Source organism: Grampus griseus, assembly GCF_964374135.1.
Source record: "Grampus griseus genome assembly, chromosome: 3".
NCBI lineage: Eukaryota > Metazoa > Chordata > Mammalia > Artiodactyla > Delphinidae > Grampus > Grampus griseus.
Window position 1 is genome coordinate 172,464,930 of NC_139019.1, and position 23,425 is coordinate 172,488,354.

The 23,425-nt window shown below is 62.6% G+C and overlaps 2 protein-coding genes across 2 annotated transcripts in view; one reads left to right on the top strand and one right to left on the bottom strand.

Annotated features, from left to right (window-relative positions):
• Positions 1 to 20,063, top strand: POLRMT (RNA polymerase mitochondrial). The gene is made up of 22 exons (XM_082650201.1): positions 1 to 111; positions 612 to 710; positions 2,840 to 3,474; positions 5,697 to 5,827; positions 5,928 to 6,120; positions 7,336 to 7,488; positions 7,692 to 7,856; positions 7,947 to 8,102; positions 8,329 to 8,553; positions 8,756 to 9,562; positions 9,895 to 10,017; positions 10,319 to 10,441; positions 10,718 to 10,897; positions 11,133 to 11,219; positions 11,303 to 11,416; positions 11,508 to 11,560; positions 11,674 to 11,772; positions 12,509 to 12,581; positions 12,729 to 12,820; positions 12,907 to 12,968; positions 13,059 to 13,147; positions 19,463 to 20,063. Exons 1-21 carry the CDS (start codon positions 24 to 26, stop codon positions 13,106 to 13,108), a joined length of 3,708 nt encoding a protein of 1,235 aa, XP_082506327.1. The 5' UTR covers positions 1 to 23; the 3' UTR covers positions 13,109 to 13,147; positions 19,463 to 20,063.
• The window catches only part of HCN2 (hyperpolarization activated cyclic nucleotide gated potassium and sodium channel 2), a gene marked incomplete at both ends in the record, with an annotated part of 20,371 nt that continues 10,816 nt past the window's right edge, over positions 13,871 to 23,425 (bottom strand). The window contains 6 exons of the mRNA XM_082651710.1: positions 13,871 to 14,586; positions 15,944 to 16,108; positions 16,298 to 16,538; positions 20,063 to 20,209; positions 21,611 to 21,829; positions 22,845 to 23,006. Of these exons, the coding sequence (XP_082507836.1) occupies positions 13,871 to 14,586; positions 15,944 to 16,108; positions 16,298 to 16,538; positions 20,063 to 20,209; positions 21,611 to 21,829; positions 22,845 to 23,006 (1,650 nt within the window). The remainder of the gene's footprint in view (positions 14,587 to 15,943; positions 16,109 to 16,297; positions 16,539 to 20,062; positions 20,210 to 21,610; positions 21,830 to 22,844; positions 23,007 to 23,425) is intronic.

The window sequence follows — 23,425 nt, forward strand, 5'->3', positions numbered from 1 at the left end:
CGGTGGTTCCGCGTGCTGGCGGCATGTCAGCTGTACGCTGGGGCCGCGGCGCGGCGGGGTTCGGGAGGGCCCTGTGGCCGGCGGGAACCCCCGGCCTCCTGGCCGAGGAAGGTAATGAAGGGGAGTCCCGGAACCGCTGCCCTGCCCCCCCCACCCGCGGCCGTGACCTCTGGCTTCTCGACCCTCGGGATCCAGCTTCCTCCGACACTTGCCCTTTGATCTTGGGAGTTCTGGGGAACCCAGTGTCTCGACCCCGCTTTCACTCGCCCTTGGCCCACTCTCCGGACAGGGGTCGGCGGGGCACTTTGATCTTCGACCCTTGATTTCTTTTGGAGCCCCATGACCCACTATTTACGGTTTAGGGTTTTTAACCTTTGAATTGTCTGTGCCTTAGTTCGACGAACCTTTTATCCTCTACCCCACGCCCCACTTTTCTTTTTTCCTTTGCCCGTGGTGTCCCCTTCACTTTTGTCCTGTTAGTTTCTTTCCAGTGTGAGACCGGTGACCACTGACAGTTCCCACTGCCTTTAGGCTTCCTTTGCCCCTGTCAGGGCCCTCCCTCCCCCACCCCTGATGCCCGCCTCCTTCAGCCTCCCTGGTCTCTCCTGCAGGGGCTCTTGGTGGCGTCTGGGGCCGTAAGAGGAGCTCGACTGCCAGCCCTTGTGAGCAGGACCGCCGGAAGGACTGGGGCCATGCCGAGCTGCTGGAGGGTGAGCCTGACCCCCGAGGTTTGGGGCCTGAAGCCCCTTCCTCGCTGTCCCCCCGTCGGCAGCGCTGCTGGGAGCCGCCTCCCTGGTTCCCCACAGGGACCCCGGTGAGAAGGGATGTCAGTCTGTAAGGTGGGGTGACTCATGGGGTCCCGCTCTCTGGTGGTCCGAGGGCTCCCATGGTGAAGCGAGTGCTGTACACAGCGAGCTCTTGTAGTTCCCTCGTCCCAGCAGGGGCTCCCCCTTTCCAGATGAGACAGTCGAGGCCCAGATCTGTGGCTGGAGAGACTGGCTCAAGGCCACCCACCGCTGCACGTGCAGAGCTGGGCTTTGAGCTGTGACATGACCAAGCTCAGTGGTCCTGGCTCAGCTTCCTGGGCTTGGGCGCACGATGGGGTCTACTCGTGGTCCTTGTCACCTGCGATGGACAGCCAGGTCCTGGCGGCCTCTGTAGCAAGTGGGGGGGCATCTGTCCTTCTCGCCGCCTCACTGTCCTCTCCCTCCCAGACGTCCAGTGCCTCCTGCTTCCCCTCCTGTCCCTTGTCCAGTGTGTGTCCAGCAGCCAGGAGTGGGGTGGGGGAGGCTTTGAAAAACAACACCTAATTTCAGAAAACCCCAAACACGCAGATCTGAAGCCACAGGTCCCATGGGCTTCAAGAGCAACCTTCTTTCGTTTCTCACCCATCTCATTATTTTAAAGCTAAGCCCAGGGTCTGGAAATCTGAATCACTTCACCTCACTCCCCAGCCTTGAACCATCCAACTGTTTCCTCTCTCACAGAATAATCTCCAGACCCCCACTGAGGGCCGTAGACCTCCAGGCCTTTGCCTACCTCCTCGGCTTCTGGCATCAGGAGCTTTGCACCTGCCTGTCCTGGGTCAGCCCCCAGGTGGCTTGGATGCGGCCGCCTCCAAGGGAAACCTGTGCCCACATCCTGCTTCTGCCTCGTGTCCTGCCCGACGCTTTGCCGCCGGCCACTGTCCCACACGTGCAGAAAGGGTCTGCTGAGTCTCCGGACACGGAGGCTAGGGCTGCGCCTGTGTTTCTGCTCTGGGCCAGCTCTCTCTGGGGCCGATGTTGTAGTGAGACAGGTGCAGGCAGGAGATGGATACCCTTGGTCCTCACGTTCGCGGATTCTGTGTTTGCAAAGTCTCCTACCAGCTGAACTTGTAACCCCAAAGCCGATGCACACCTTCCCAGCTGAGGTGGAGCTGGGCGAAGCCCTGTCAACAGGCATCCTTTTCAGGGTGTATCTGGTGCCACGTTTTTGCATTTTGTGCTGTTCGTTGGTGTTTCTGCAGTTTAAAATGGCCCCAGACCTGGTGCTGGGGTGCTGTCTAGTTTCCTCAGCTCAACGGGGCTGTGACGTGCCTTTTGTAGAAAATCTGCATGTTCGACAAGCTTTGTTGAGGGGTGAGATGTAGGAGTGTTGGCTGTGAGTTCAATGTTAGTGAATTAGCAATACATAGGAAATAAGATATCTCAGATGAGAACTCACAAAACAGTGTTATGTGTGGACCTGTTGGTGGAAATATGACCACGGGCTCTCAGGAGCCCCGTGTTTGCCTGGGAGTGGTGGTTCCCTGTTCACCAGCTCAGTGGCCTGAAACTCTGTAGAACAGAACTGCCCCAGGTCCTGAGAGCTGACTGTCCTTGAAGTGGCGCAGGGCGGCGGCGGGCTGTGAATTGTCTGTGTGTGGGGTGGTGGGGTGTGGGGGTAATGGCACGTGCAAAGGCCTGAGGCCATTAAGGATGGAGTGGGGGTGGGAGGGGCAGGGAGGCGCCGGCACCCGGGTGGATTTTGAAGGCAGAGCCCTGAGGAGGCGCTCACGGGCTGCATGTAGAGGGGGAGAGTCGCAGACGACCTGTGACTTTTGTTCAGGCTGGGAAGGACAGAGCTTGGCAGGGGTGGGGGAAGACGCAGAGAGGCAGGTTGTGGGCAACACCGGGAGCCTGTTCGGGACGTTGGGTTTGAGTGGCTCGGGTGGATGGGTGCTGGTTGGGTGGGCGGGGCGTGCGTGGCCAACGAGGTAAGTCTAGGGACGTTGTCAGTGGTCAGCAGACACACGGGGCTGAGGTCTGTCGCCTCCTGGGCAGCGGGGTCCCCTGACGTCTCGCCCTCTGCCCCACAGTGCTCAAGGCGCGGGTGCGGCAGCTGCAGGCCGAGGGCATGGCAGAGGTGACGGTGAAGAGGGTGGCCAAGAGGGTGGCCGTGGCTCGAGCCCCGGAGGCTGGCGGCGCCCAGCCACCCAGGCAGGCCCCGGCCGGGGCCAAGGGGGCCGGGGCCAAGGGCGCCGCCGCCACACTCAGCAGCCGCTGGGCGCAGAAACTGGACAGCGATCAGCAGCTGATGGAGAAGCGCAAGCAGCGGCTGGAGGGGAAGCTGCAGAAGCGTGTGGAGAAGGGGGCCTGGCAAAAGCAGCTGCGCCTGGAGCCCCGGCTGCTGAGCAGGAAGCTGGCGAGCCAGCTGCAGCACTGGGAGCAGGGGGCGCCCCGGAGCCCGTGGGAGGAGCAGCTGGCACAGCTGCTGCAGGAGGCCCCACACAGGCTGAGCAGCGAGGCGGCGGCGGCTCCGGCGGACAGAGGCCCCGAGTCGCGGCTGGAGGGCCAGCAGCAGAGGCTCCTGTCCTTCTTTGAGTGCTGCCTGCTCACGGGCCACCTGCCCCTGGCCCACCACGTGCTGGTCACCCACCACAGCAAGTCCCAGCAGCAGCGGCTGCTCACGCTCTCCATGTACAACATGGTCATGCTCGGCTGGGCTCGCCAGGTGAGTGACTGGGCCCAGGGAGCGAGTGCCCCAGGGTCGGAGGCAGAAGCCAACTTGAGGGCACTTAGATTCGAACCCTTGTCTTTTAGCTCCAGGGCTCAGGCCTTTGTCTTTTATTGTTTTAATAATTCTTTAGGCTTGTCGATTATGAGTCACACGTGGCCTTCAAAGCAAAGTGTGAAAATGACCAAAAGGGCAGGAAGAAGCTGTGCTCTGGTTCAGAGCATTTCCTTCTGGTTACTTGACCACGGCTCTAGTGCGAGGGGCGCTGCAGACCCTCCCTGGGGCTGCGACCTCAGTGCTTTCCATCTGGCTTGTTCTTGTCTCGAGCTTCCTAGATGGGCTCCTTCTTTTTAATGCAGACATTCACAGCTGTGAATTTCCCTCTGGGAACAACTTTAGCTGCTTCCCTCTCCCACGTCTTCTGTTTTCACCTGCGACTTCTCCTCTGACCTGTGGCTGCTTAGGAGTGTTGCTTAAGCGCCCTTGCTGTGAAAACTTCCCCAACGCCCTCCCTCCCGTGGGTCTGCGACCTCATTTGAGGAGCAGCAGGGAAAGCGTTAGTGCCGGGCAATCAAGGGAAACAGTTGTGTGGAGACACAGGTGCAACTCACTAAGGCAGGTTGGCGGCAGGGACTTCGCTGTGCTGACTCACGCACAGAACGCGGCCCAGAGCTGCCTGATAGCGCTGGGAGGCTCCCAAGCCCTCCACAGCGACAGTCACGGGGGGCTTCTTGGCTGCATTGTCTTTGCAGGAGGGCACTCAGTTCCAGGAGTTAGTCTGCCTTCCCAGGTCTCTGGCCTCTGCCGTCCCCCCCACAAAGCGTCCTGTTACAGCAGCATATTTCTGATTAGATGAGCTTCCTGGGGCTGCCGAACAAATGAACAAACTGGGAGGCTTAAAGTAGCAGAAGTTTGTTTTCTTTTAGTCCCAGCGGCCAGACGTCCGAGGTCAGGGCGTGGCAGGGCCCCACTCCCTCTGGAGGCTCCAGGGGAGGGCGCTTCGTGCCTCTGCCAGCTCCTGGGTCTGCGATGTCCCTTGGGCTGTGACCGCGTCCCTCTGATCTCTGCCTCAGTGCTCACACGGCCTCCTCCAGTGTGACCTCATCCTAACTGCACCTGACCTCATCTAACTGACCTCATCCTAACTGCACCCTGCACCTGCAGGGACCCGGTTTCCAAATAAGGCCCTTTTCTGAGGTTCCAGGTGGATGTGAGTTTTGGGGGCCCTAGGCAGCCAGCCTATGTCAGGCAGGCCTGGCTACCACCCAGACCTGAGTTTAGTCCCGTTCTGCCACGTGCTCCCTGTGGCCACACCCCCCCCTTCCCTCTGAGCCTTGGGTTTCCCATCTTGGGAGGAGTGAGGGCTGTAATCCAGGGCTCCAACCTCATGTATGTGTGTGCTTAACACTGTGAAGGTTCGAATGCATGTTTTCATGGTGGTGGTGACGTTACTGTGAGTTTTTTTTTCTTTTTTTTAATAAAAGTTGTTTCCACTTTTTATTTATTTATTTGGCTGCATCAGGTCTTAGTTGTGGCTCGCGGGATCTAGAGCGCAGGCTCAGTAGTTGTGGCGCACAGGCTTAGTTGCTCCGCGGCACGTGGGATCCTCCCGGACCAGGGCTCGAACCCATGTCCCCTGCATTGGCAGGAGGAGCCTTAACCACTGCGCCACCAGGGAAGTCCTCCTACTGTGAGCGTTTAGAGGTAGGATAGATGGGCTGAATCTGGACCAGCAGCGTCCGGTAGGCCTTTCTGTGACTTTGCCAGTGTTCCTCACCTGCTCCAGCGTCCTGTCGCTGCTGAAGCGAGTGTTTAATTTAAACTAAGCTAAGTGGCCGCTGTGGTTGGTGACTACCGGACTGAGCAGCCCCCCCTTCCTGCCCCCCACCCCGGGCCGTGCAGGCAGGCACCTAGGACCCAGTTGCTGGCACGTGGTCTGGGGTGGCAGCACCTGTCAGACAGGGTGCAGGACACATGGCAGGGTGCTGGGAATGCCTCTCTCTGGAAGGGTCTGTGGCATCTCTCCTGAGCCACCAGTGGGCTGGAGGAGAAACCACAGGGGAAGTTAGCGGCGAGGCCTGTGTGGAGGGAGGCCCGGTCGCCGGGAAACTGGGTAGAGGAGTGGGCGGGCAGCAGGGAGCACTGTGGGCCGAGCTGGGGCCTCCCTTCTGTCCACACCCGGCCCCCCCGCAGGCCCTCACCCCGCTTGGTTCCCCCAGGGCTCCTTCAAAGAGCTGACGTACGTGTTCTTCATGCTGAAAGACGCCGGCCTCGCCCCGGACCTGCAGTCCTACGCGGCTGCCCTGCAGTGCATGGGGCGCCTGGACCAGGATGCTGGTACCATCCGAAGGTGGGTGGATCGGTGTAGGGTGGCCTGGCTGAGCTGGGGGCTGGGATCCCTGGGGCTCCCCGGGCACTGGCGCTGTGAGCCGGGTGTGTGTGCCCTGCAGGTGCCTGAAGCAGATGGCGCAGGACGGGCTACAGCTGCAGGGGCTCTTCACGGCTGTGCCGCTGAGCGCCGAGGAGCGGGCTGAGCTCCTGCGGGCCGTGCGCAAGGCCAAGCCCGCCTTCACCCCCCCGCGGCCGCCCGTGCCCCCGCCCCAGGTCAACACCTCGCCGCTGCTCCGGGAGATATACGCCAAGGTGAGCTGGGGCCTGTGGCCTGGCACCTGCCGGGGGCGGGGGGCGGGGGGGGATTGTCGTCTCCGGGTGCCTTGGCCCCTTCCCGTCTCTCCTGGCGGGGTCGGCCCCACCCACCCCCATGCTGGCGGGAGGGAGGCTGCTGTGGGGGGCCTATGCCGCACCGTCCTCGGTTTCCACGTGGCGATGCAGCTGTGGGCCGAGTGTTGGGGTGTCGCAGGGCCTGTGTGCCCTCTCTAAGACTGGACAGCTACCTCCGCAGGCGGCAGGCAGCGGGCAAGGCCACACCTACCTCCCAGGGTGGAGTAGAGCATGACATCTTGAGGCACTGGGTTTTTTATTTTTACTGGGACATAGTTCTCCTATTCTACAGTTCACCTTTTAAAGTGTAATTCAGTATTTTTTTTTTTTACTATATTGATCTCTATGTAATTCCAGAACATTCCATTATCCCAAAAGGAAGCCCGTCCCCATCAGCAGTCAGTGCCCATTCCCCCCGCCAACCCCTGACAACCACTAACCACTAACTCTCTGTGGATCGGCCTGTTCTGGACGTTTCCGTCAGTGGAATCACACCCTGTGTGTCCTTCTGTGTCTGGCTTCTCTCACTGAGCATCGTGTTCTCAGGGTCCGTCCACGCTGTAGCGAGTGTCAGGGCTTTCACCCCTTCTCAGGGTTGAGTGATGTTCCCGTGTGTGGAGGGACCACATTGTGTTTATCTATCATCTGTTGACGGACACTTTGGTCGTTTCTAGCTTTTAAGCATCGTGAACCGCGTTGCTGTGGCTGTGGAGAGGTCTTTGTGCAGATGTATGTTTTGGATTCTCAGTGTGTGTGTTGGGTTTTGCTATTTTTAATTTGTCTATTTTGGGAAGGGTCACACGCTCACACAGTGGCGAGTTTACAGAGAAAACGGCAGCACCCGGGGACTCGCACTGGCTTCCTGGGCACCCTGCCCCCCTGGCAAGGCCAGCAGATGCTGTTACACCAGCATCGTTGTCTTACTGTCCTGGGCCCTGCTCCCCCCGCAGCGTTAAGGATAGATGGTTTTCAGGAGACTTGGGAAAATGACTGTGATTCTGCCGGGGGGGCGGGCGGGGTCCTGGCATGTGTACGGTGGACAGCAGCTCTTCTTGACCTCGGGTGTGGATGGAACCCTGGGGGACTCAGGTCGAGAGGTCAGGCACCGGCACCTCACCACCAGCCTGTTGCCACCAGCAGGATCCCGCTGTGTCCTACCCGAGGCTGCACTTGTCCCTGAAGGAGCTGCAGGGCCTCTTCCAACAGCAGCTTCGCGTGGAGATGGCCACCACCATCACCGTGGAGTCCGTGGAGAAGGTTCCACTGCTGACCAAGGAGGTCCTGCATGCGGTAAGGGGCTGGGGGGTGGTCCGCTCCGGCTGAGCTGGGCGTCCCCTGCCTGGGCAGGGTCGCGTGGCGGAGGCCGGCTGCACGGCAACCACCCCCCCCGCCCCCCCACTGAGCCAGGCACTGCCAGGCATAGGGCTGGGGCCTCGCGGGCTGCAGGGTTGGGTGGGCACGGTGATGACTCCTTGTGTACCCCCTCCCCCCAGCGGAAGACCCTGGCAGGCCTGCGCACCCGATGGAGGACGGCGCTGTACCGGGAGCTGCAAGAGACCAAGGAGAGCGAGGCCCACGCTGCTCGAGAAGGCCGCCTCTCACTCTTCCCGTACCTGTGCCTGCTCAGTGAGAAGGAGGTTGTGAGGATGCTGCTGCAGGTGCGCGCGGGGCCGGGGGGAGGGGCTGCTGTGGGTGTGCCTGCGGGTTCCACACGGAGCGCGGGGCTCATGGCGCTCGCTGCCCTCCAGACCCTCCAGGCGCTGCCCGCGCAGGGAGAGTCACTTCTCTTCTTGGCACACGAGCTGGGTCTGCGTGTCTTCAAGAGGAAGCAGCTCAGAAACGAGGTGCAGGAACTGGAGCAGCGCTACTCCAAGTACCTGCACCTGCTGGCCTCCGACACCCAGGTGAGGCCCAGGGAGCCCGGGTGGGGAAACCCAGGCGTTGAGCGGAGGTCCCCTCCCCTCTCTCCTCTCCCCTTTCCTGAGGCGGCTGGATTTGCCCCCAGACTCCACCTCATTTTCCTCACCTAACCCTGGGATAGCAGTCAGCTCACCCCTCCCTGGGGGTGGGTGGGGGTCTCCAGCTCTGCAACCAGACTCTCCTCCCCCTGAGCCACCCTCCCGCTCGCAGGTGGCGGAACCGTGCCTGCCACGGCAGCATTGGGAGGCACTGGGGGTGCCTGAGGCCCCCCACGAGCAGCCCTGGCCCATGTCAGTGGTGGTGCAGCTGGGCAAGCAGCTGGCGGAGGTGCTGGTGCGGGCTGCGCAGATGCCCAGCAGCCTGGCAGCGCCCCGGAGCCCCGGCACGCTCATCCCTGTGCTCTACCATGTGTACTCCTTCCGCAGCTTCCGCCAGGTGGGCCACTGTGGGGACGGGCGTGCGAGGAGGCCGTGGGCTCTGGGTGGTGCAGGGCCCCTGGGCCACGGTGGGATCCTGCCAGAATTGTGCTGTGGCCCCAGACCTGGTCTCAGGGTCAGGGCGTCTGAGGGGACCCCGGGGCCCTCCTCCACGGCCTTTGGGGCAGCCCCCTGACCTTCTCTGCCTGCCCCGCCCCCAGATCGGCATCCTGAAGCCTCACCCCGCCTTCACGCAGCTGCTGGAGACGGCGGCAGAGCGCACACTGACCTTTGAGTCGACGGACGTGCCCATGCTGTGCCCACCGCTGCCCTGGACCTCGCCCCACTCGGGCGCCTTTCTGCTGAGCCCCACCAAGATGATGCGCTCAGTGGAGGGCAGCCAGCAGCACCAGCTCCTGCTGGAGCGCTGCCCGCCTGCCGAGCTGCACGGTGCCCTGGATGCCCTCACCCAGCTGGGCAACTGTGCCTGGCGGGTCAACGGGCGCGTGCTGGACCTGGTGCTGCAGCTCTTCGCTGACAAGGGCTGCCCTCGCCTGGGTGTGCCCGCCCCGCCCTCCGAGGCCCCCCGGCCACCCGAGGGCCGTCGGGCTCCCAACCGCTGCTTGCTGCCCGAGGTCTCGCCTGCTGAAAAGGCTGAGATGCGGCGGGAGCTGGCCCGGCGCCTCAAGGTGGCACGGGAGATGCAGAGCCTGCGCGCCGATGCGCTGTACCGCCTGTCGCTGGCCCGGCACCTGCGGCACCGTGTCTTCTGGCTGCCGCACAACATGGACTTCCGCGGCCGGACCTATCCCTGCTCACCGCATTTCAACCACCTGGGCAGCGACCTGGCCCGCGCACTGCTGGAGTTCGCCCAGGGCCGCCCGCTCGGCCCGCACGGCCTCAACTGGCTCAAGATCCATCTGGTCAACCTCACGGGGCTCAAGAAGCGCGAGTCGCTGCAGGCACGCCGGGACTATGCGGACGAGCTGATGGAGGACATCCTGGACTCGGCGGACCGGCCCATGACGGTGGGTGGCGTGGGGAGGACAGCAGCTGGGCCCTGACCCCTGACCGTCTGGCTCTCCTGGCCACCGCGGCACCCACCTCAGACCCATGCAGGCACCCCCCCGCCCCCTACTTCTTCCCAGGCACCCCTCTGCTTGTCTTTCCCTCTGTCCTGGGCCATCAGCAGCCTCCCATGCCGCAATAGGCCTCCCTCCAGGCTGGCCCCTCCCTGGTCTGTCACTCCTGTTCTCTGTCCACACCTGTCCCCACGACACCTGGACCCGCCCGGGAGGTGCCCCCAGGCTGGCTCTGACCCCGCCGGGGCTGGCCTCACCCAGCCCGCTGCTTCCTGCAGGGCCGCAAGTGGTGGATGGAGGCGGATGAGCCCTGGCAAGTCCTGGCCTGCTGCATGGAGGTCGCCCGGGCGGTGCGCGCCCCCGACCCCGCCGCCTACGTCTCCCACTTCCCAGTTCACCAGGTGAGCCAGGGGACTCTGGTGTGGAGCATGCCCTGCCCTTGCGGGCCCCTGCCAGAGGTGTCTCGCTCGGGCTGAGGCGCCGAGGGATGGCCCGGGTGTCTGGCACCTGGCCATCCCACTCTGCACAGGCTGGTGCTCCCACGGCGAGCAGCTTGTGCAGGCACGCCGCCCCCCCTTCTGTGCCTCGGTTCCGCTTTGTGGGAGGTCCAGGGAGCTCGCTGTGAGCGGAGCTGGGGAAGCCTGGAGCTCGCCTTGCCCCGCCCCTCGCTCCCTGCGCCTCACTCTTCCCCCCCTCGCCCAGGACGGCTCCTGTAACGGCCTGCAGCACTACGCCGCCCTGGGCCGGGACAGCGTGGGGGCCGCCTCCGTCAACCTGTTGCCCTCGGACCTGCCGCAGGACGTGTACAGTGAGGTGGCTGCACAGGTGCGCACCCACCCCGCCCCCGCTTGCTCTTATCCCCCAGCCCCACCCGGGTCTGTCTGTCGAACATCTGGGTGCTGTGGACCCCACTGCCACGGCCGCCAACTGTCAGGTGACCCGGCAGTCAGGCAGGGTTCCTGGGGGACGTGTCAGAGGGGGCAATGGTGAGGTCCACGGGAAGAGAAGGAGCCTCGGGGTGGGAGGCTTCTGGGTGGGCAGGGCCCCGCCCACTGATGCCCCGCCCACTGATGCCCCGCCCACTGACCCCTGCTCCAACAGGTGGAGGTGTTCCGCAGGCAGGACGCCGAACAGGGTGTGCAGGTGGCCCAGGTGCTGGAGGGTTTCATCAGCCGCAAGGTGGTCAAGCAGACGGTGATGACTGTAGTGTACGGGGTCACCCGCTACGGGGGCCGCCTGCAGATCGAGAAGCGCCTCCGGGAGATCCACGACTTCCCCCAGGTGCGCGGGGCCGAGACTCCAGATCCTGCCGGCCACTGTCCTGTAGCAGGTGGCCGCTGGGCAGCAGGCGGTCCTGACACAGGGTCTTGTCTCTGCCCACCGTGGGGTCCTCCAGCGGGGCCCATGGGAGCGAGCCCACCCCCTCAAGAGTGTGCGAGGTCACTGGCCCAGGGCCATCAGGTGTTGTAGAGGGAACCTGGGCCCCGCCCACGCCCTCCCCTCACCCTCTCCCCAGGACTTCGTGTGGGAGGCTTCTCACTACCTCGTGCGCCAGGTGTTCAACAGCCTGCAGGAGATGTTCTCGGGCACCCGGTCCATCCAGGTGAGGCCTCATCCTCCCCTTGCCCCCCGTCGGCCGTGGCTCCCCAGACCCGGCCCCCCTGAGCCCGGTGTCCGTCCCTGCAGCGCTGGCTGACCGAGAGCGCCCGGCTCATCTCCCACACGGGCTCGGCCGTGGAGTGGGTCACGCCCCTGGGCATCCCCATCATCCAGCCCTACCACCGTGACTCCAAGGTCATGGTATGTGCAGCCCCCCCGCCCCCCCCGCCCCCCGCCGCTGCCGCGCCAGGCAGGACTCAACGCCCCTGCCCCTACCGCCCCTACCCTGCAGATCAAAGGCGGGCTCCAGAGCCTCACCTTCAGCAGCAGCGTGGACACCAGCCAGTGAGTGCACAGGGTGGGGGGGCGGGGCCGGGGCGCCTGGGCCGGGAGGCCACTGGGGTTGGGCCGGGCCGGGCTGAGGCTCCAGAGTCCCCCACCTTGCACCCCGCCCCCAGGAAGCCCAACACGCTGAAGCAGAAGAACGGCTTCCCGCCCAACTTCATCCACTCACTGGACTCCTCGCACATGATGCTCACGGCCCTGCACTGCTACAGGTGCACCAGGGCTGGGGACGCCGCGGTGGGTGCCGCCCGCTGGGGATGGGGTCAGGCGAGGACCGAAGCTGTGGGGGTCTGGGGGACCTGGTGCCCCAGAGGCGACAGGCCTCGAGGCAGGGAGGGGTTGGGATGTGGCTGACTGGGCAGGGGAGGGACTCCAAGTGTGCAGCTGGCCGTCGGAGGGTCCGCGGGCCCAGCCTGCTCTGTGGCCTGCTCTTGACGTGTGTGCACCTGCCGGGGCAGGCAGAGGGTGTTTAGTTTCTCACGGTTCTGTTAGAAACGGCTGCTCCTGTGGGGGGGGTGTGTGGCCGCACTGAGCCACACTGCTGTGGGAGTTCTGTGTTCTTCCTGTGCCCCCCTGGGGTGGCTCGGGGACCCCTGGGATGGAGCCCTGTGGTGGAAGGGGGCCCAGCCTCAGCCATCCCCTACGGGAAGCTGAGAATCAGTTGGGTGGCAGCTGGGGGTAGGGTGGCAAAGAGGCTTCTTCCTAAGAGGAGAACTTGTCACTTGCCTGCTGAGGGGCACGTGTGGTGCACAGACAGCTGCTGGAGTGTGCGGGGGTGAGGGGCGAGAGGAGAGTGGGCGTCACTGGACAGTGGGCCCCCCGGCTGAGCGGTGGGGAGGGGCTTGAGGTGAGAGCTGGGCCAGTGCTGGGCAGCGGTGGGGTGTGGATTGTGAGGGAGGGGACCTCAAGGCGTGGCCTCTCCACGGGGGCCCCTCACTGCTGCCGCAGGAAGGGCCTGACCTTCGTCTCGGTGCACGACTGCTTCTGGACCCACGCCGCTGACGTTGCGGTCATGAACCAGGTGCAGGCCCACCCCCACTAGGGCGGACACCCCCGGCTCTCGCGCCCCCGACCTCATCCCCTCCTGACCTGGGAAGCCCGGTTCCCCTGCCCCTTGGGCCTGGCTCCTGGCTGCTGACGCCCCCCCACCTCCCCCCCCCCATCGCAGGTCTGTCGCGAGCAGTTCGTCCGTCTGCACAGCCAGCCCATTCTCCACAACCTGTCCAGGTTCCTGATTGAGCGGTTCTGCTCCGACCCCAGGTGAGGCCCCCCCCAGCCCAGCACCGCAGAGGCCGCTCCCTCCCCAGGCCGCCCCAGCCTTACCCCCACCCGGCCTTTGCCCTCAGGACCTCCAAGAGCATCTGGGTCTCCAGGCTGATGGACACGCTGCTGTCTGTGCCCAAGACAGGTGAGGCCCAGGGCTGGACGGCCCCCCCGCACCGGGCTGGGGCGGGGCCTTCCCCAGGGCCCGCCCCCAGCCTTCTGCTCTGCTCCGCAGGGACATTCAACCTGGAGCAGGTGAAGCACTCCACGTACTTCTTCAGCTGACGGCCCGTGCTGCTTCCCTGTACCTTAGTGTGAATAAAGGTCTGTCACCACGTGGGGGCTGCTTGCCTCGGGGAGGGGCGGGCTGCGCGCTGGGTCCAGGCAGAGCGATCATACGCGGCAGGCTGGGCGCCAATGCTGTCGTTTATTGCGCGGAATGGGGGCGTGGGGCTTAGTGGGGCGTGGGGGGCGCAGTGGGCGCTGCTGCCTCGGCTCGTCAGTACATTCACCATGACGGCAGGGACCCCCCCCCCAGCCTCGCCCCTACGCTGGGGTGCTGGAGGGAGTGGTATGTGCCCACTCCGGGGCGGTCACCGCGGACGCACGTGGACAGGGACTAGGCTGGTTATTGCGTGAGCGCGATGGGGGCAGCGGGAAGCCGGCGGGCTAAGTATTGCACTTAAAAACAGATCCTCATTGGAGGGCGAGGGCGGGCGCGGGCGGGGCTCCACGGCCCTCTTCCCCTTGGCCCCGGCCGGCCTGTCCCCGCTTCACAGTTGGGGGAACTGAGGCACCGAGGTGAAGGGAGCCCCCTCGCCCGCACGTGCGCGGGGCCGCCGGGGGCAGGGGCAATGTGGGTGGGCTCAGGGCGATGGGTGGCTTGGCGGGGGTGTCCCGCCGGCCCGGGTCGCCCGTCCGACTACGACTACCTACGTCTCCTCTATGGCTTCTGGGGCGGGCGGCCCGGGCTGCGCAATGGCATGGCTTTGGTCTGAGTGACAGCCCCGCCCCGGCCTGGCTGGGCCACAGGGCGGCGCGCAAGGGTCACAAGTTGGACGAGAGACGTGAGCGCGCGGAGTCCAGCGGGTCGGGTCCGCCGGTGGCGCCAGGTGAGGGTGAGGGCGAGGCCGAGTCCCTGCGGTCCGGGCTGGGCCCTGCGGCCCGGGCGGCGGGCGCAGGCCCCAGGCGCGGCGTGGAGCTGCTGGCCGGGCGCACCGAGGCTCCGGGGCCGGGGCCAGGGCCGGGTGCGCCGTGGGGCAGCGAGGGCTGCGAGGCGGACAGCGGGCGCGAGGCGCGGCTCAGGCGGCGCGCGGGCAGCGCGGGCCCGGCGCAGGGCGCAGCAGGTGAGCCAGGCACGCCGCCATAGGGCGAGGTCCGCGGTGCCCGGGGGCTGGAGGGTGCGCCCGGGGGGCTGGCAGCAGGCCCGGGCCCGGGCGAGGCGGCCGTGGGCGCGGGCCCGGGGGGCAAGCGGTGCACGAGGCGCGGCGAACCGAGCGCCAGGGGCCCGACGAGCGGGTGCGCCACCTGCGGGCAGAAGCTCATGGCCACGGCCTGCTGCAGCGTGGCAATGGCCGAGGCGCCCTGCGGCGGCGGCGGCGGTGGTGGCGGGAAGAGGCCGACGCGCTGGCCCAGCTCGGCCTGCTGCACCATCTCGCGGTCGTACTTGACGATCTCCTGGATGATGGCGTTCTCCTGGTTGTTGAACACGCCCGAGTTGAGGTCGTGCTGCACCTTGTGCAGCAGGATCGAGTTCTTCTTGCCTGGTTTAGGGGAGGGGGGCGCGTCAGAGTTGCCTGCTGCTGTGCGCTGCACACACGTGTGCAGCGCCTTCTGCGTGCAGTAGGCCTGCATCTGAGTGCCTGCCCTGTACAGCCAGCACGAACGGAGCCCCTCCTGCACACAGCAAACATGCCAAGTGTCTGCTGTGTATAGGAAGCTGAACTAGTACACCTACCGTATACAGCAAGCATGAATCAAGCACCTTTGTGTGTAGCAAACAAACACGTCAAGCACCTGCTTCACACACAAATCAAGTATGAGACACCCGAATCCTGCTGGCATGCAGGGAGCACTTCCTGTATACAGCAAGCATGTATCGTGCACCTGCTGTGTACACCACGCAGGTATCAGACACTTACTGTGCACAGCAGCCCACGCAGACTCCTGCCTGTACACGGCCGGCATGCTGAATGCCTGCCGTGTACGTAGCAAGCATGGGTTGAGTGCTTACTGTATATAGCAAACACATCGAGCAAATACTGTACAGAGCAAAAATTTAAGCGCCTCTTATAACATAAACACGTTGAGTGCTTTCTGCGTACTGGGAAGTCTTAACAACTCTTCCCTACCGCACCCCATTTTGCTTCTCCAGCCATTCGCTGTCTTTATTCCCACACATAGCACCAAGGGCCTCTACCTCTCTGAATCCTGCTCTAGTCTTCAGCAAGTCCTTAGCCATTTCTAAGGTTCCCCCTGCCCGGCCACCTCTCCCTTTACCCAAAGCCACCCCCCCCACACACACAGGCCAGGCCACCAGATTCCTCCATATGCCCACCCTCATAAAGTGCACAGGTCCTGATCAGGTCCTCCCCTGCCTGGGATCATCCATGGCTCCCCAATGCTTCTGACCTACAGCCCAAGCGCCTTCCTCTACAGCCCTGTGGCCTCATGTGCCTGGTGCCCGCCTCCCTCCCAGCTTCCCTGAGTCCCTGGACTCCAGGCCTCTTTCCCACCTCAGGGCCTTGGCACATGCTGTCTCCACTCCCAGAACATGCCTCTGTCTTTCTACCGGCAACGCCTACCCATCTGGGTCTCCACTTGGAGTCACAAGGACATCCCCTCCTCTGTGACAAGCCTGAGGGTAGCCACCCCGTCAGCCTCATGGGCCACATCTACACCTCCCGGCACACAGTAGGTGCTCAAACATTTGCCTAGGGAGCAGAAACACCCATTTCCCCATCCTTGGGAAACCGGGGCCGTGTCTGGCCAAGGGAGAAAGTGGGTCAAGGAATCTGGTCCGGGGGTCAGAAGGGGCCCTGAGGGTCAGCTGGGCCATACCACCCCACTCCTCAGGCGGCCCCCCGACAGCCACTGAGGCTGACCGCTGGGCCCACTCACCGATGCGGTCCAGGCGGTCGATGGCGACCGTCTCGAAGGCCCGCCGCATCATGGGGTACTCCTCCAGCACCTCGTTGAAGTTGTCCACGCTCAGCGAGTAGAGGCGGCAGTAGGTGTCAGCCCGCACGCTCGCCGTGCGCCGGCCCCGCGTCAGCAGGCAGATCTCTGCGTGCAGCCGGGGCAGCGTCCTCACTGCTGGGCCACACCCAGCGGCCCAAGCCAGCTGTCCCCAGGGCCCTCCCAGCCAGCAGAGCAGTCCAGCCCCGCCCCCCACCACCCCAGGGCCTTCCTGCTGCTCGGGTTCCCCACCCTGACCTCCGTCCGCCGCCAGCACCCCTGCCCACAGACACTCACCCCCGAAGTAGGAGCCGTCGGACAGCTTCATCTCCTTGTTGCCCTTGGTGAGCACACTGACCACCCCATGCTGGATGAAGTACATCTTCTTGCCAACGGTGCCCTCACGGATGATGTAGTCACCCGGCTGGAAGACCTCGAACTTGAGCTTGGTCAGCATGGCCGTGACGAAGTTGGGGTCGGCGTTGGCAAACAGTGGCATCGAGGCCACCAGCTTCCGGCAGTTGAAGTTGACGATCTCCTGTAGGGGTGGGAGGCGGGGGTGACGGCAGGGCGCACACCCGATCCTCCATCGCACCCTACCTTTGGGACTGTTGCACCTCTCAGACCTTCGGTTTGTGAAAGGGATTTAACACGTTAGCCTGAAAGCCAGCATCTTAATAGGCAAACACTGGAGGTTTTGCCACCAAAGACAGGATCAAGAAAAGATTCCCAAGATCCTCTACTGTTGAACTCTGTGTTGGCAATACTGGCCGATGCAGTTAGACACGAAGAGCATTCAGAGACGTAAGAATTGGAAAGGAAAAAGTAAAACTATCTCTTTACTATCTGTATTAATGGGATTGCCTGAAAAACCCGAAAGAGTCAATGGAAAACTGTAACAAGGGAAATTTGTCAAAATAGCAAGTGGTTAAAAAAACCAACATGAAAACCAAGAGCCTTAAAACGAATCCACGGGGGTAGAAGTCAGGATGACGGTTATCCTTGGCAAAGAAGCCTCTGCGGGATGGAAATGCTCCGTATTTGATCTGGGTGGGGGTCATGGGGGGATTTCACCTGACGGAGCATCCATCGGGTGTGCCCTAATGACGGGGCACTTTGCTTACCTTACAAAGAAAATCGGGCTTCCCTGATGGCGCAGTGGTTAAGAGTCCGCTTGCCAATGCAGGGGACACGGGTTCGTGCCCCGGTCCGGGAGGATCCCACATGCCGCGGAGCAGCTAAGCCCGTGCGCCACAACTACTGAGCCTGTGCGCTAGAGCCCGCGAGCCACAACTACTGAGCCCGCATGCCACAACTACTGAAGCCTGCGCGCCCTAGAGCCCATGCTCCGCAACAAGAGAAGCCACTGCAATGAGAAGCCTGCGCACTGCACAGAGTAGACCCCGCTTGCCTCAACTAGAGAAAGTCCGCATGCAGCAACAAAGACCCAACACAGCCAAAAATAATTAATTAAAAAAAAAATCCACAGCTTTTGTACAGGCAAACGAAAGGCACTTCGAAGAAGACGTAATGGATGAGAAGACCCCATTTCCACCCACATAAAGAGCTAAGTGAGATGCCATGGCACGAGTTTACCAACACATGGCCAAATCTATATGAGGAAACGTTGAAAACCCTCCCAGAGGCACAGAAGAGCCTTGAACACATTGTGTCCTTAGAGAGCGCTGCTCACCATCTTCGAGACGGAAGACACCCGTTCTCCCCGGGCAGGGATACAGGACACAGAGCCCTGTGGAAATGCCGCCCGGCTCGCTTCTCGATAACCGGGGCTAGTCAAGTGCATTTAGAACAAATGAGCAGAGGTAGCAGGAAGCCCGTGACAAAGACAAGCAGGGAGGGGGAACTCACCCTCTAAGGCACCGAAGCACATCGCAAACCTCTGCGATGCAGAGTGGGTTTGGCGCGCACAGAGCAGACAGGCCGATGGGACAGATGAAAAGTCCAGAAATAGACCCAAGCAGGAGGGAACTTCAGCCTAAGGTGCCCCTCCCCCACCAAGTCTCGGGGCAGAGCCAGATGGTTCAGCCCCACACAGCAGATAAGACTGGATCCCTTCCTCACGCCAGATTCCACGATAAATTCCAAAGGCATAGGGGGTCTACATGCCAATAATGAAACTCTACAAGTATGAGAAGAAAACGTGGGCAAATTCCTCTAAAGCCTGGGTGTGTACAGCAAGCAGGTATTGGGCACCTGCTGTATACAGCGAGCATGTATTGTGTGCCTGACGTCTGCAGAGAGTAGATATTGACCTGTGTACAGCAGTCAGGTGTTGAGCACCTGCTGCGTACAGAAGGCAAACACTGAACACTGTAACACTCGCTCTGTTACACAAGCACACATTGAACACTTACTGTGTACAGCAAGCATACATGCAGCACCTGACGTACAGGGCATAAAAATTCCACACGTGGGGGAATAAAACCACAGTAAGCAAGTTTTAAAGATAAAATGGGCAGGGACCTCCCTGGTGGTGCAGTCGTTAAGAATCCGCCTGCCAATGCAGGGGACACGGGTTCGAGCCCTGGTCCGGCAAGATCCCACAGGCCACGGAGCAGCTAAACCCGAGAGCCACAACTACTGAAGCCCGCGTGCCTAGAGCCCATGCTCTGCAACAAGAGAAGCCACTGCAAGGAGAAGCCCGCGCACCGCAACGAAGAGTAGCCACCGCTCGCCGCAACTAGAGAAAGTCCGCATGCAGCATCGAAGACCCAACGCAGCCATAAATAAATAAATGAATAAATAAATAAATAAATCGCTCCCAATTTTCAAAAAATAATAAAAACAACAAAAAGACCAAAAGTTCTGTAGGAAAACAAGCAAAAGTTATAAACAGTTTACAGAAAGAAATGCAAATAAGCCCCTGATGGCAGGAAAATAAGAGAATCGCACCTGAGGGGTGCACCTCTCACCTGGGCGTTTTGGGACCGTCTCCCTCGTGGCGCCCTCGGAGGGGAATCTGGACAGACCGGCAGGGCCCCGACCCCACCCTCGCCTCTGCCCTGTGCCGCGAGCTCCTCCCACAAAGCATAACAGGACCCAGAGAGGGAGCGCCAGGCACGGACACCCCGGAGGCCTGCCCGCCTTTGTTTTGTTAAAAAGGCAGAAAATGGACGGAGAGAGCAGGAGGAAACCGGGCAGAGGGACAGGACAGAAGACGGGCATTTTCTGAATATATCTGGTTTTGTAAATTTGACTTTATGTAAACACCTAAGTAATGATCAAACACAGGTCGCCAGGGGCTGGTGGGAGGGGAATGGGGAGTGAGGGCCGGGTGTCCTGAGCAGCCGGGGAGGCCAGGCCGCGGGATTAGGCGGCAGTGGTGGCACCACTCTGAATACACTCGACACGGCATTTCATGCATGTTGTGGTCTGTGACGTGTTTGTCTGTAAATGAGTGAATGCATGAAAATAATTACCCAGCGAATATTTTCATTGCAGGTAGCCACAGTGCTTGCCTGCTGGGAGGCACCTCCACCCTCGGGAGAAATCCTAGCGCCCGTTCCTGTCCCTCCTCAGGGCCACGCAGGCTCACACTTGCCTCTGTGAGTCGCCCCAAGCCCCTCCCCACTCCATCCCTCCCAGAGCTTCCCCTCTGGCACCACCTCCCTGGAAACAGGGCAGGGCACACGGCTGGCGCCCAGTAACTGCTTGCTGAGGGTCACGGGTTGAACTGTCCGCCCACCACCGTCATACGCTGAAGTCCTGAGCCCTGGTACGTGTGAACGGGGCCAGATGTGGAAACAGGGTCTTTGCAGGTGTGATTGGTTAAGATGAGGTCGTGCTGAACCCAGTGGCTGGTGTCCTTACAGAGGAGGGGACACAGAGACACAGGAACAGGCCACGTGAAGATGAAGGAAGAGGCCAGGGTGACGTGTCCACAAGCCAAGGACACCGAGAACCATGGGCCACAACAGGAGCTGGGAGGGGCAGGAAGGACCCTCCCTGGAGCCTCTGGAGTGAGCACCCCGCCCCTCACCTCCTGCAGGGGCCCGTGGGGCTCCCCCAGGACCCTCCTCCGCACGCGGACCCCCACCTCACCTCCCGCAGGGGCCCATTGAGCTCGCCCAGGATGCTGTCCTCGTCGAACATCTTGCCCTGGTAGCGGTGCTCGTAGTAGTCATGGATCTTCTGGCGGAAGTCAGCAGGCAGCTTGTGGAAGGACATGTACTGCTCCACCTGCTTGTACTGTAACAGGGCAGGGGGGGGCCCGGGTCAGCGGCCGCCGCTCCCGAGCCCCCGCCCCGAGTGGGCCTCGACTTAACAGTAACACAATACGAGATGCCCAGGGCGATCTGAACTTCAGATAAACGACCAAAATGCCCCAGATAAGGATATCCTGGGCAGGGGACTTCCCTGGTGGTGCAGTGGTCAAGAATCCGCCTGCCAGTGCAGGGGACACGGGTTCGAGCCCTGGTCCTGGAAGATCCCACGTGCCGTGGAGCAGCTAAGCCTGGGGCAGCTAAGCCTGTGCGCCACAACTACTGAGCCTGTGCTCTAGAGCCCGTGCGCCACAACTACTGAGCCCGTGCTGCACAGCAAGAGAAGCCACTGCAATGAGAAGCCCACGCACCGCAACTAGAGAAAGCCCACGCGTAGCAGCGAAGACCCAACGCAGCCAGAAATGAATGAATGAATTAAAAAAAAAAAGTTACTGCTATGTCCTGAATTTCCTTTTTTTTTGGCCATACCACACGGCATGCAGAACTTCCCCTACCAGGGGTGGAACCCGTGTCCCCTACAGTGGCAGTGTGGAGTCTTAACCCCTGGACCACTGGGAAGTCCCGTCCTGAATTTCATCTGGCAACCCTTTCCCGCCACCAGCACCCCACCCCCAGCCCTTAGAGGGGGCTGTACTGGCCCCCGCCCCAGAGGTCCCAGACCCTTTGGTGGCCCTGGCTCCCCTCCCCAATGATCTTTCTAGAAATCAGCCCAGCCCCGCCTGGCCACAGCTGCCCTGAGCTCAGCGGAACCCGTGACGGCAGGCGGGTGGCGGCACCAGTTCATGTTTGGGTAGGAGGCTGGTGGCTTCCGGACAGCCGGGGTGCCTGGCACCAGGCCCAGCTGACCCAGCCGACCCGACTGCTGGGCACTGCTTGGGGGCTTGCAGCTGCCTGGCCAAGGCCAGCCACCGGATAGCAGTGCAGGGCCAATGGGGCGATGTCCCAGGGACCAGGCCCCCCTTGGCCTTAGGGAGGGGAGACTGAGGCTGACCTCCAGAAAGGGCTGGCCTGTGGGGTCGCACCCGCCCTCTCTCGGCCCTTCCCGGCCCACAGCCCTTGGATTGGTCCACGGAGGTTCCCCCACCAAGGCCAAGTGCCAGGACATCCTTGCTCCCCCAGAGGCCTTCCCCGTGTCCTTGAGCGACCCTAGGACCCCAGCCCCTCCCGAGACGGCCCAGAGACCTTCCCCCCCGCCTGGAGCCCCCTGATGCCCCTTGGACTGGCCCTGTCCTGTTCGGACCCCTCTGGCTCCCGTCCCCTCCCTTGGCCTGTGTCTCCCTCAACCCCTCCTGCCCTGTCCCCCTCCAGGCTCCAGACTTCCTTCCTCCACAGAGCTGGGGGGATGTGGGGTGCCGCCCCCTCTCACCTTCTCCTGGTACTGGCGCCGCGAGGAGTCCAGCGACTGAATGAGGGCAGTGGCGTGGCCGATGAACATGGCGTAACAGGTGGCGCCCACGATCATGCTCAGCATCGTCAGCCAGATGTCCGTCATGCTCTCCGGTGCCTGCCGCCCGTACCCGATGCACAGCATGTGGCTCATGGCCTTGAAGAGCGCGAAGGAGTAGAGCTCACTCCACGAGTGGTTCTGCAAGGCCACGGGTGGGGGGGCGGGTGGGTGGGCGCTCGCGGCCCCCAGGGAGCCCCTTGACACACACACACCCCCAGGGCCCCGCCTGCCCGTCCTCCCCCAGGCATCCAGGTGGTAAGCTCCGTGTCTTCCAGAGGTAACCAAGGGAAACTGAGACTCAGGCAGCTGACGTGGCTGTGCGCACACGTCACAGCAACTCAGCAGCAGGTGCGGGTCTGAAGCCGCCTCCCCACTTCAGTCCTGGGAAACTGAGGCTCGGAGGGGCCAGAGTCTAGCCTTGGGGGCTCAGGAGCCCCCACCACTTTTCAGCCTCTGATGAGAGTGTCTGTGAGGCCAAGAGAATGGGAAAGTTCCGGGGACCCCGGAGACAGTGAGTTGGGGACACTGGCATCTGATCAGAGGGGCGGAGAGGGGGGAGGCATCAGGCAGGACCAGGAGCCCTTCCCAGTCCTCAGCTGACCCGGCTAGGGGAGGGGGCAGCGGGCCCCGTTCAGGAAACAGGACCACATGCCTGGGTGTCCGGCCAGACAGTGAGTTGCCTCAGCCAGGCAGCTGTGCCAGGCGCCGGCTGGGCACCCACGGGTTTTCCCTCCGCTGCTCCCGCCCATCAATGCCCACCTGCCCTGTGCCCCATGTGCAGGAGGAAAGCTTTTAACACTCAGCGTCTCAGCCAGGAAGTAATAGGTGCTTGTGAGTCTCCAATTTTTATCTCTCACGGCCCATGATACCACTTTTCCATTTGAGGACTATGATATAAAACTGTCTTTTAAATACATGTATGCAAATTAAAAAGTGGAATGCATCGCAAAGCACAGTAAGCAGATGATGCGATCCCTGGGGGGCAGAAACTGTCCTATAGCCCTCAAACGGTCAAAGATCTCCATGGTCCCGGGGTCTGCAAGGCAAGGCTCGAAGTCGGATAGCAGCCCACAGGGGCGCTCACCCCCAGAGGAGTGTTTCAGGCGCCGTGCGCTCCGGGAGCGGATGTGGGGCGGGGGGGCTCGGGGCTCACCACCATGCCGTTGATGGAGACCCAGCAGTTGCGCGGGAAGTCCTGCAGCATCGGCACTAGGAACTGCAGGCAGCCGTCCCAGTGGCACAGGAGCAGCATCATGCTGATGAGGTTGCAGATGCGCATGACCGCGCTGGCCAGGTCATAGGTCATGTGGAAGATCTGGCGGGTGGGGCGGCGTCCGTGAGAGTCCCGCAGACGGTGTGCGAGGGAGAGGCCTCCGCCCATGGCCTCTTGCAACCCGGGCAGTGGGAGGACGAAGCCCTCCGCAGGGCCCACTCCCCTTGGGAGCCACCCCACCTCACCACGCCCCCCACGCGGCCGGTGGGGCCCCCGCTCCTGTGAGACCCGTTGCCTTTCAAGGTAATGCAGCACCCTAGACTAGAGCACATGGCCCCCTGCTCGGCCTGCCGCCCCGGGCGCCCAAATCTCTCTGCCTGGTCGCCTGCCCACTGCCCTCTCCCAGGACCACGGCCTCTTTCCGCAGCCTTGTCCCCACCCACTCCCCGCCTCGGAGCCTAGCTGCTGTCCTGGACAGTGGCGGCGACTCTGAGCCCGCGTGGTGGCCGCGGGCTTCAGGA

What these genes read in the sequence shown, in the direction of transcription:
- POLRMT (XM_082650201.1), top strand. Translation starts at nt 24, where the DNA reads ATGTCAGCTGTACGCTGGGGCCGCGGCGCGGCGGGGTTCGGGAGGGCC. An exon ending in AGATCCACGACTTCCCCCAG is followed by an intron (nt 10,898 to 11,132) that starts GTGCGCGGGGCC and finishes CCCTCTCCCCAG; the next exon opens with GACTTCGTGTGGGAGGCTTC. An exon ending in ACCGTGACTCCAAGGTCATG is followed by an intron (nt 11,417 to 11,507) that starts GTATGTGCAGCC and finishes CCTACCCTGCAG; the next exon opens with ATCAAAGGCGGGCTCCAGAG.